Here is a 12,426-nt window from a genome sequence, read left to right as displayed (position 1 = left end):
CCATGGCGGTCCCACTGCAGGGGAGCGTTTTGTTAATCCTTTCAATCCTGCCCCGTGTCCAGCAGCACAACCTCCTGCCAGCTTTGCAGGGAAATGCTTTGGAAGCACCTGGGATTCAAGCAGGCAATCCTTCCCTGTGAAGCCATGGGGCAGGAGCCAGCTTCTAGCCCCGAGAAGTCCTAAACCACCCAAACAGCCTGAGAGCAGGCACTTACATCCGCAGTCCAGGCTTCACTGGCCCCACGATGAAACCAGACAGCTCATTCCCGCAGAAATTGGCTGACCTTCCTGACAGATGGCCCAAAAATGCTGGGAGGGGTCCGAGCAGAGCTGCAGCCCAGAGCATCCCATCCTCCCACCCTGTTCCTGGACCAAGAGCAACCCGCGGCTCAGCCTCCTCCACACCCGGAGAGGGCAACAGCTTTGCACAACCCCAAATTAACCTGCTGCCACAAGGCATCACCCCGGCCATGATCTCAGCAGTGTTTGGAAGAGGATTAAATATTTATCTGGAAAACAAGGACATGCACAATTGTATTTGTCAGGATTAGTGCTAAAGCCCATAAAAGACCCACTCATCGGAGCTGTAGCCGGTTGCTCCCTTCCAGGGCATGCCTGGTGCACACCGCCGGGTGGGTGCAGGCTGTGCCAAGGCTCCCACCCCCCCTCCAGCCTTGTGGTCTGTGGGGGAATGACTGTCACCTCTTCCCACAGACCTCAGCCCTTCCTTTTTCTCTTTACAGTATGTCAAAGAGATTAAAACCCTGTACTGGTGTCATACAAACTGCTCTCCCTGTAGCACAGTTTAATTTATGAACAGCTGTGTTCAAGTGAATTGAGGACCCTCCTTGGCCCTTGGACACACTGGAAAATATGTGAGCCTTCACCTGATTGAAGGATGCTCCATGCTAGTGTGAAGCCAGCCAGCACCCTCCTCGTTAGAGCTTGGAGAGTGTTGTATAACACAAATAGACCGGCAACGTGGAAATAAACCTCTTAACATCCACTCTCTGCTCTAAGAGAAGCTTAAGAAATATAACACAGGCTGTGTCTATAGTCTGACACTGTATCACAGCAGATGGGATCCTGCTAAGTCTCCTTGGGATCAGCATTGCAGCAACCAAGGGGATGGGAAAGGGCCGAGCATCCTTTTCTTCTCCAGTACATATATCCCAGTACAGGGAAGGTGCCTTTGGACAGAGATATTCCTGGAATAGCCAGGATTTATGGCATGCCAAAAATATATACACAAGCAGGATGTTGTTCTGTAGCTCAGCCACAGCCCAGTGAGGGTCTCCCATCGGCGTGGGGAGCTGCCTGGTCTGCAGCAGGAACAGTTCCTTGCAGAACCACCAGCTCCCCATGTCGGACTCACGGCAGCTGTTTTACATGTCTTTTCCTTGCAATATTTATTTCCCATGAGTATGCTCTGGCTGACACAGCCCCTGGCAAGGAGTATCAGAGATTTCTGTCATAATTCACTGTTTTGTCCAGGACAGGATTTCACTGGAAAGTATTTGTTTAAAAAAGGAAAAAGAAGTATATTAACACATGGGGAGGTCTCTGTCTTTTATTTTCACCATGTATATAATCCACTGGGAATCAAAGTGTTTGGCTGATTTGAGTAAGCTACTGGCTTCTCCCTTCTAGCCAGGAAAAGCAGCAGTCTGTGACAAGGTCAGGATCTTTCCATGGTTTTTTAGTTTTGATTTTTCCAGAGGAAACAACTTAGCACAAGTCCCATTTCCCTAACCCAGGGTCTTCTCCCAGAGTTCACATAAATGTCTCTGAAACCCAACAGGACACCCCGCTGGCTCCTCTCAGCCTGCACTGCCCGAGGAGCTGCTGCTGCTTTGTTTTCTAGGTATTTTCTACTCCTCTTCTGCCTCCTCCTTTGGCTTTTCCAAACCCAGCCCAGGCTGGGGAGAGCAGCGCAGAGCTGCACCTCTGAGCCCTTCCCAGAGCTGAGCTGCCGTATGTGATCTCCCAGGTTGGCTGCCACCTTCCAGGCATAACTTCACCATCTGAGGCTTTTCAGGAGCTCCTGTGTTTGCCAAATCTCAAATCCCTATTCCTAGAGTTCCAGATTTTCCCTGGCTTCTCTTGCACTTCCCCAGCTCCCAGCATTGCTGTAGCCTTTAATAACTGCTGCTTTACACATACATACACACAGAGAACATCAGAAGATGCCTCCTTCCCATTTCTTGACTTATTACTCGCTCCATGGCTCAGTGCAGCCCACCTGGGAAATGTGCCAGTTTATGGGTGTCTCTGGTTGCTGCCAGGTCTGTGCTGCCCAGGCACACATGGTGGGTCAGCCATCAGGTCTGATGGGTCTCAAGTGCCTCCTTCCACTTTGGAGCTTGCCACCATTGATGTTTTCCAGCCACAGCCTCGGCAGGTATTACTTCTGCCACTTCCCAGGTTGCTTCTGCAGCTGGGCAGTGCACAGCAGCCCGTGCCAGCAGAATGTCCCTGCACAGCTCCTTTTGGCTCTAGGACCGGCTGCTTCCCTGCACTTCACTGCATGGTCCATGTAGGCTGAACTTCTCACATCGCCAGTGCTATGTTCTCTGATTAACTCAGATCTAGCATACCAGCCCATATGGCCCCTCAGAAGCTCCACAGTCATCCAGCCATTGTACAAGGTCAGATTTTGAGGATCTCCTGTACGCAGGGGTTTGCAGAACTGGTGGGTTTCCCCATAACCCAGAACTCCATACAAGCCCGAGGTTGCTCCACCACCGCACCCTCAGCACCCGGCCACAGCATCCTCCCACAGAACCCCAGCCCCAGCCACCAGCCCAGCCTCCATCTGCAGGGTGGGGTGGGGTGGGTCAGGATGTGGGTCCCTGCGGCTGGGGGAGGCAGTGTAGGGGGGACAGTGAAACCATTCCTCTCTGCTGGCTGCCCCTGGGGGCTGACAAAGCCTTTAGGTGAGAGTTTGAACCCTCAAAGCTCCCGAGAGGTGCTGGGAAGATGGAGCACACGGAGTTCAGAGCCTGCCCCACAGTGCTCTCCTGTCCCCCAGGAGCAGGGAGGGACCTTTTCTTGCAGGAGATTAGGGCAAGGGGGCTGGAGAGGAGATCCAGCCCCAATAACCAGAGCCCTTTATCCCTACATGGCACTTCCCATCCTCAGACTTCCAGATGAAAGATCCCTCCTAGAGCAGAGCCAAGCGAGGGGCCCTGGAATAAATCAACACGCCAGCAACTTTATAGCTGACACAGACATTCTTGAGCGGATTTGAATCTTGTTTTGCAGGAGGGATCCCTCCGCGGCCCCACGTGCACACACGCTGCCACTTGAGAAGCTCCCGGCAGCCAGTCCAGGGCTCCGCTACCCAGACACATCACAAGGCTGACGAGCAGCGGGAAAACTCTCCAGCTCCAGCAGATCATAAGCTTATTAAAGATAGATCTGTGCTTCAGTCTGCAGAGATAAACACATCAAAGGCATTTTGGTCTGTGTGCCAGTGCCGCTGGTATCCCCATTTGGCAGAGACAGAGGCTGGGACATGCCTTGTGTTCCCAGTACAGGGTGTTGGGGGAGCAGCAGGATCCGTCTCCTTCCAGCCTGGGGAGCTCAGGGCCACATCCAGAGTGTAACAAGTCAATCCGTGACTATTTGCTCTGGGGGCTCGGAAGTGGCTGGTGGGGACTGAAGCATCTCACTCGCAGTGCATCGCTGCCGGTGCTGCCCTCCGTGGGCCATGTGGAGCCAGAGGGGTGGCCAAGCTTTGCTGACAGCCCAGGACCTGCTCAGCTCAGAGGGAGAGCTAAAAGGGGAAACAGGTCCTTGCACAGCTGGCCCAGCAGTTGATATTTGCACAGTGCTTTGAAACCCACAGATGAAAGATTTGAGAGACATGAAATGCTGTCACTGCCTGTTTGTCATCTGGTGTGGTTCCTCTCTGCCATCGCACATGCAGGGGACAGTTTTCAGCAGAGGCGAGTTCAGCCTTACAGGAAAGACACCCAGCCCAGAGCATCCCTGATACTGACCCAGAGCACGTGGAACCTCTCCCCACTGCAGCACAGAGCCCCCAGCACACCAGTGTGGTCTCCTCCTGCCACCCCGAGTTGCACAAGGAGCGAATTTGCACCCCAGCATTGCCTGAGCTCCAGTTTCCTCCTGCTGCTTTGCAGCTACCCCCCTTTTTTTTTCCTTATCTCTCTCCAGTGCAACCCAAGAGCCTCCATCCTCCCTGCAGCCTCTGAGCCACCTTCGACAGCCCAGCTCCAGGCTCAGCTCCGCTTGCTCTCAGGGGGCTGACACCAATGGCAAAGCCAGGTTTGTGCTGGGAGCAAGTGAGTGTCAGACCTGCCAGCAGCAGGCCAGTGCATGCCCACAGTAGAAAGCCACTCGTGAGGGAGGCTTTGCACATGGCAAGCAAGCAGCAAGGGCCCTGAAACCTTACCATTAGTGAGGAAGGTGAAGGTATCACGCGAGGAAGCAGCAGTGGGAGGCAGCAGGCATCCCACATCCCTCTCTGTGCCTGGCATGGCTTGGTAGAGCCCAACACACGGCGTGGCTGGAGTACGGCTCACTTCCAGCATTTCAAATTTGCCGGATGATAACCTCGGTGTCTGAGTTCACAGCTCTGATCCCACCCACTTGTGGTCTGACTCACGTTGCAGTCACCGCGCTGCCTGGATATTGGTACGCGAGGAGGGAGGGAGGGAGGAAGGGAGGAGAGGAGGGGAGGCAGTCGCGCTCGCAGCACACGCTTCTTTCTGCCTTCACAAACCCAGCCGCACACGCCGGGGAAAAAGTTGGAGCCAGTGCAGCCAGCAAGGGCTCCCACCCACTACAGGGCTGGGGGAAATCAGCACCTTTCCCAGGTAAAGCTTTTGCCTTACTTTTCACTTGGTTGTTACGCTGGTAAATCACTTTCTACGCGAGATTTCAGAAGGGTTGGTGGGTCCTCAGTGAGGTTGGGGTGTGCTAAGCACCCTGCAATGAGCCGCCCAGGTCAGAGCAAGAGAGTGTTGCTTATCAGACCTGTGTGTTACCATCGTCCTGCTGTGCCTGGAGCAGGGGCCAGTTTGGGGACTTTTGCTGGGTCTTGCTTCTGGGGATTGCCAGACCCGAGAACTTCAGGGTCAGAGGGAGGACATGGGTGGAGTGTGCCCAAGGCACAGAGGCAGAGCCCTGCCTAAGTATCTGTGGGTGTGAAGCGCCTCTGCCCCAGCAGCCTCCCCACAAGGTTTGCTGCTAAGCCAACTTCTTGCACTGAGCTGTCCGAGCCCTTTCTCCAAACACTCCAGCCCCTCAATCTAGCTCTCCGCACCCTGGCAGGTGGGGGGCATCTGCTGGAGCAGGACCTGCCCCATACAGGGGCACAGCTGGCTCTGAGGTACCCCAAAGCTGGGCTGTAGCACCAGCATATGAGCGGTGGGTAGTCCCCAGGTGTACGCAGTGCCCACTGTCCCCAGACAGAACAGGCTTCGGCAGGACAGTGATCCCTGGGACCTCTGCTGGGACCTCACGCAGCTCCAAGCACACCCGTAAGCCCAGCGCCTCTGTTTTCAGTTTCACCTTTCCTGGGCAGTCCCTGCAGAGCAAACTTTCAAAATGCTGACTGCTCTGCTGGTTTCTGCATACCTCTTTGGGGTTTTTTTGCTTTCAGGTGTCCAAAACTCCCTCTTACCCACAGAACCCTATTCCTCTTGGGAGCATGATGGAGGGCTGGTGACCATGATGGGAATTATGTCCTGCCTGCCCCAGCCCCTCTGCTCACACCAGAGGCAGTAACTGCTGCTGTGGATCAGTCAGGGTTCAAGCTGGGACAGGGCAGAGAGAGCACCGGGCTCTGGAGGAGACCAAGGAGCAAGGACAGAAGCCTCTGGAGATGCAGCTGGGCAGGACACTGGTGTCCCCCCACAGCCCCAGAGGCACAGAGAGGTTGCAAAGGGGCTCTGAAAAAATGAGACTGAAACTGTCTGTGAGCACCTGTAAGATCACAGGGTGAGCTGTGTCTGCCCATACAAATGAGGACACAGGGCACTTTGGATGGGTGAGCACCCACAAGCAGTGCACCCAAAGCCCTGCCCCGAGGAGTGGAGGGGAGAAGAGCAATGGCAAGGAAGAGGTGGAAACAAGGGAGCAAGTGCTCCAGCGATGGAGCTTACCAAGCGTAGAGGCAGAGGTGTGCTGTGGGATGCTATGGGGTGCAGCACGTGTGGGGGGTGTGGGGAGGAGCAGAGCCCTTCCAGAACGGCTGCTTATAAACTACAAACAACCCACAACCTTGCCAAAGCCCTCCACGGACCGCAGGGCAAGCTAGTTTCTGCACCACTCTCACATTTGTCCCTTATTACATTGCCCTCAGGCTCCAACTCTGTCAAATTTGGTCTTGTCCCGTTGTGAGGCAGGCTCATGGCTCTGGCAGAGGGTTGAAACAGCCCTTTGCCAGGGTCCCTGCAGCTCCCAGCCCTGCCTGCTCCCCACCATCAAACCTCAAACATCCTCTTTCAGACCAGAAGAAATCTCCACCCTCCTGCCTATCGCCCAGCTTTGGCTGAAGTACCTCTCACAGCGTGCCCAGATGTTTGATCTCTGGAAGCACTTGAAAATAATTTTAGAAAAAGCCATGACGCTCTGCTGCAAGCTCTGCAGGGCCAGGGAATTTGCTTTGCTCCTAAGTGACTTCTGGCAGCTCTTTGCTCGGAAAGAAGCTAACCCAGGAGGCAGAGTGACATTTCAGGTCTGGCTGTGAGCAGAACCATCCTGTCCCCAGCAAGCAGCTGAAATGCTTCATTCAGAGCTTCTCCTGAGCCCCCAACCATCACTGTCAGTGCCCTTTTGGGCAGGGGAAACGCTTCCCAAAGACAGGCTGCGTGTCCAGGCGCTCGCTGAGTGCTGCTTTCTGCCCATGTATCTGCTCGTGGTCCCAATGTACCTAGGCTTTTAACAGATTTTAGACAAATCTATTATACCAGAAGTAAAAGTACATGAATGGAGAGCGGGAAATGTATTACCTACACTGCTAAAGCAGGCACTGCATCCCATTAGTCTTGCTGCAAAAGTGCACAAAGTGCTGGAATAAATGATATTGAGAGGAAGGATGCTGAAGATGGGGAGGAAGAATAAAAGGGTAAAATGCAACAGAAAATTCCCATGGACAAATCACAGCCCCCTCCCCAGAGGGGATAATTGCCATTTTAAATGGGAACATGGTGGATTCAAATGCAACATGGGCTGCAACAGAGCAGAAAATATCTATTCAGGCAGGAGAAGGCAGGAATTACTGTAAGAATTGTAAGGACACTAATGGGGAGATGATAGGATCTTACAATGGGAGGATCATTAATGCTCCAGAGAAGGCTATTAATAGAGTTCCTTTAAGATCAGCCTAGAGATAAGTTTTATTTAAATGGCTTTCATTAGTGATCTTGCCTCAGAAAATGGGAGTTTCTCTAAGAAAATGTAGTGGTGAGAAACTTGGGAAAAGTTTTTAACTAGACAAGGGACCAAGTATTACAGGAGAGGAACCAGAGGATCCAAAGATCAGCAGAAATACAACAGGCTGGCACAAGTTCATACGCTTAGGGACTAACAGCAAAAATTGCTACTCTAAGCAGCTGAAAACACCATAGGAAAAATATCTGGCTTTTAGGAAACCCTGGGATAACTGCAACAAAACAAATGCAACCTGACAAGTCTTCACAGCAGAGATAGTGTCCATCAGAGCACCAGCGCCGCTGGAAAAGGCAGTAGAAGGATGATCCAGAAGCAATACCCTGCTCTGGTCCCTCACTGTCAGGAGGGTGATTTTGAACTAGGAACAGGTCCAGGCTGTGATAATGAGGATAATCAGGTAAATGTAAAAGCTGCTTGGTGAGACAGGGCTGGAAGGGTATCATTTATCCAGAAAAGCTGCCGTGGGAAACAGCTGCTCCGCTCGTACATCAAGGAGGAAATGAACTTGCTCTGCCAAAACGCGACAGGAGCAGAGGACACAGGACCTGCTATTAAAAGTGGCTGGGCAGAAAATGAGGGGCAGATGTGGAGCCCCAAGCTGGGTGCATTGCCCCAGGGAGTGTGGTCTGACGGCAGCAGGCTGATCCCACAGCCCCACATCAACACCAGCTCTCCAGCCTGCTTTTCCTGCAAAGCCACGTCCAGAGGCTGTGGTCACTCAAGGGAATGTTTGCATGAGATAAGTTGGCTGAGGGATATGGGAAACTCTCTCTAAACCCCACCACGGTTTGGGTTGCAACATCCCACATCCGAGTTGGCAGGAGGCAGGTCCTGCCCCATCCTGTGAAGGAACAAAGTCCCCAGAGTTTGCAGGCAGCCGAGCCCTGCAGCCCACCTGTGCCAGGAGGGTGCCCAGCTCTACCTGGGCTCTTCTGCAGGGAGGGGAACACCTCTGTCCCCTTCATTTGGGGACCGCTGCTCCTTCCTTCTACAACTCAGCCCAATGGCTCCATATCTCACTTGGAAATGCTTTCTACTCCCTGCCTGAAAGGGCGGGGGGGGAGGAGTACCCATTTCTTGCTGAGTTAATTAGAAAAAGCAATAAGAAACAAAACTACTTCTGGCCTGCAGGCTGCACTGGCAGCTGCCCCATGGCACTGTCTGCAGCACAGCGGGTGCCAAGCTCTGCACCCAGAGCTGGGACCTGCCAGAGCCCACGTGAGCTGCGAGAGCTGGTGGCAGGAGCAGGTTGTTGATGTGTGGTGAAGCAGCCACGTAGGAGGCTGTGATCCACCCACAGCGTTTTCTCAGTGTGCTACTCCCCCTATAATTTATCCTGCCATTTCCACATGTTGGGAGCAATGACAAAACATCCCTTTCACTTGGAAATACCCTTCTCTGAGAACAACCTGTTCTCGTCATTGCCGTCAGCGGGCAGGCAGCGCTCAGCTTGTTCCACACTCCTTTTGTGCGCGAACAAAGAGCTTTCCATGGCAAGAGCCTGCGCTGCCGCAGGAGGTAAGGAACTGCTGCCGCAGCTGAGAGCATGGCATCCCTTTCCCGACAGCCTTAATCCCAGCACCCAAATTCAGAGGACCCCCTGTCTGGCAATGAGTTTGCTCTGCTCAGCAGAAGGCTTCCCACAGGCCAGTTCATGACTTGTCATTCACTTTCAACTCCTTTAGAAGCAGCAGGGCTGCAGGTGTCATCTCTAATCTCACAGGTCCAGTCCTCATCTCTCCACCACACAGCTCCTGGCAATCAGTGATTATTTACTCATTCTGTCCCCCCAGTATACTCCCTCCCTTGGTCCCCCTGCCTTTAACCTTGAAACAAAGACATAAACCATCTGAAGAGTATTTCAGCCTGCTCCACATCATTATCACGTTCTTGCAGGGCAAGTTTAACTTTAAAATCTCACCTCTGTCCTCTGCCAAGGCTGGACCTTTTTCTTTCCAGGAGTTTCTTGTGTTTGCTCCATCTCTGCAGCCTGTTGCACCCCGATGAGAATCAGCTCTACCTTCCTGCACAAGCCCATGCAGCACCAGCGAGGGTTTCATTGCTGCTCCATGGGCTGTGGAGAGCCTGGGGAGCTGGGTCCTGCACCACCCATGGGGATCATCACAGCCCTCCCCCAACAGCACATCGGGGAGGATGGGGAGACCCCTCACCTCACCTGGGAAGCACATGGGGACAGACCATGGCTGTGGCACAGGCTGTTGTGCTCCTCAGCCTGGTCCCAGCCCCCTCTCTCTCTTGTCCCTGCAGTGCCTCAGTTTCCCTTTAGGCACCTTCCCGACATGGGTGTTGCTTGCAGTCATACAGGAACTGAGGCCCCTTTGAATCTAGCAGCAGCATGGTCCTGGAGACCACCATAATCAGCAGCTAAAAGCTCTTTTGGAGGTTAGAGGGGATCGCTGTGTTGTTTCTGCCCTTGCAAAATACAGCTTTTTGTTATTTACATCCAGACAAAAAATAGTCCTAAAAAGTAAGTCTACAAGGGATATTCTCCACCCTGTGTCCCTGTCCTACAGCAAGAGCAGCTCCATCCAAACTCTCCCTGAAAAACAAACCTCCCTGCTGCCCTTCAGCTGCTGCGAACAGGAATGATGAATTCCAGCCACCTCCTCCCCAAGACATTGGACTACTGACAAATGGGTTCCTCTTTCCTCCCAGGACCCTTCCTCTGGGCTGCAGGAGCCAGCATGGCTGATGATGGCAGGGATCAACACAAGGCATGGGCTGCTGCAAAGTACAAATACAAAGACGGTGTAATGAGCTTCAGAAATTACATAGTGGTGACTAATTTTGCTATATTGCAATAAAAGTGCACTGCTTTCTCAGTAAAACTCTTTCCTCGTATCCTCCCAGTCTGCTTTTTTATCCTAAGCCTGTAGGAACTCAGTGCCTCTGAAATCCCTGCCCTTCTCTCAACATCCCTGTGTTATGTGGGCTCCCCTGGGGCTGGAGGAGGCCAGCTGGCAGGGACACGTGCGCCTGACTGCCAAGGGACTTCCTGACTCCGGTTTAAGTGGGCTGGAGCATACAGGGAGGTACAGCTGCCCCATTTCTGGAGGGGTTTGAGAGGCAGCTCAAAGGACCTTTGCTCACTGCAGTTCTGAGTCGGTGCTTTCTTTGCAGGTTGTCCTTGGGAGGTGGCAAAGCCCTGTCCCTGCTGGAGCGCTGCTGACTGCTGTCACCAACCAGACATGCAGAGCACGTGAGACCCAATGGGACATGACCCTGTGGTTGCTCAGAGGAAAGAAGGCAGGAGAGGAAACGGAAGCAGTTGAGACTGACCAGCAGCTACTGCGGAGGATCAGCTCCAGCATTGAGCTCCCAAATGGGGCCAACAGGCATAAGCAAGTCACAGGGCCACAGCTTTCCCTAGACCGCATACATGTCTGAAGATGTGAAGTGACTCTGTAATGTTCTCCAAGGTCACTGCAGGACCAAGGTTGCTTTGGAAAGGGCTCTAGGGCTGCCTGGTAGAGGCTCACTCCAAGTAGCTTTGGAGCCAGTGAGATCAGAGTGTTCCATCCATGCAACTGCACTATGGATCCATGTTACAACCATACAAGCTTTCAAGAGAGGATGGACTTCTCCCTGCAGCTGCTGGTTGGGTCCTGCCTCGCCATCCTCATTGTGATCACTCTCTGTGGTAACATCATTGTCTGCCTGGCCGTCACCCTTGACCGCCGGCTCCGCAGCTTGACAAACTGCATCATTGTCTCCTTGGCCATCACCGACCTGCTGCTGGGCCTCCTGGTGTTGCCATTCTCTGCCTTCTATGAACTCACCAAAGAGTGGCCCTTCGGCAGCACTTTGTGCAACATCTACAGCAGCCTGGATGTCATGCTCTGCACAGCTTCCATCCTCAACCTCTTCATGATCAGCCTGGACCGCTACTTTGCTGTCACCACCCCACTGCGCTACAGCCAGCTGGTCACTCCCTCCCGGGTGGCTGTAGGTTTGGCTGTTATTTGGACTGTTTCACTGATGGTCTCCTTCCTACCCATCCACCTGGGCTGGAACACCAACGGGACAGCAGTCCAAAACACAGTCCCCAGCTGCAACAAGGAGTGCACGCTGGAGGTGAACCCTGTGTATGGGCTTGTGGATGCCTTGCTCACCTTCTACATCCCTTTGGTCATCATGTGCATCACCTACTACCGGATACTGAAGATAGCAAGGGAGCAAGCCAAGAGGATAAACCACACATGGTGCTGCAGCAGCAACACCCCAATGCCACCCATGGTGAAGGAGCACAAAGCCACCGTGACGCTGGCAGTGGTGTTGGGAGCATTCATTGTGTGCTGGTTCCCCTATTTCACAGTGTTCACGTACCGGGGGATGTGGGGGGACAGCAGGGTGAAAGGCACACCCATGTCTATTGTCCTCTGGCTGGGCTATGCCAATTCAGCCCTGAACCCCATCCTCTACGGGACACTCAACAGGGATTTCCGAGTGGCGTACCAGCACTTGCTGCACTGCTGTAGGACTGGGGGTCCCAGGAGCTCCCGCCTGCCTCCCCTCCAGAAAGCCCAGTCCAGGGGAAGGAGCTGCAGGCAGGGGCAGGGCAGGCAGGAGGGCAAACCTCTGAAACTGGAGGTGAGGAACGGGAAGGGGATCTTGCTGACCGATGGAGCCCTCAAGAGGTAAGAGCCTTCTTACATGCAGGGCTTTGAAGGTAGGTCTGTCCCTAGAGAGGAAGGTAGTGGAGGGGACCCCACATTGTCCACAAATTTCTAAGCAACAAGTCAATGCCCCAGCAGATCCTTGCCCAGGCAACTCTTGCTCTTTGCAGCTGTGCAGAAGTTCATCACCACCAGCAAGGACCCAGCTCGTGTCCCACCATGCTGGCAGCACAGGTCCAGCTATTCCAGCCTCACACAGGGCTGGCCACCCCTGCAATCACCACCCGTTCAGAGGGAGCACAAAATGTCCCTGGCTTTGCTGGGTAATGGGGACAGATTTGCCATCAGAATTTGCTGTACAGAA

At 53.6% G+C, this 12,426-nt stretch overlaps 1 protein-coding gene across 1 annotated transcript; it reads left to right on the top strand.

The window, feature by feature from the left end:
• Nucleotides 1-10,968: 10,968 nt before the first annotated feature.
• HRH2 (histamine receptor H2) lies at nt 10,969-12,083 on the top strand (the record flags this gene model as incomplete). Its single annotated transcript, XM_010174752.2, has 1 exon — nt 10,969-12,083. A coding segment is annotated over exon 1 (1,103 nt), but the record flags the coding sequence as incomplete, so codon positions are not given.
• Between the last annotated feature and the right edge of the window lie 343 nt (nt 12,084-12,426).

This window comes from Antrostomus carolinensis, unplaced genomic scaffold (assembly GCF_000700745.2).
Source record: "Antrostomus carolinensis isolate BGI_N321 unplaced genomic scaffold, ASM70074v2 scaffold23340, whole genome shotgun sequence".
Taxonomy (NCBI): domain Eukaryota; kingdom Metazoa; phylum Chordata; class Aves; order Caprimulgiformes; family Caprimulgidae; genus Antrostomus; species Antrostomus carolinensis.
The sequence above is the reverse complement of the archived record's forward strand: the minus strand, read 5'-3'. Positions and strand labels throughout refer to the sequence as shown.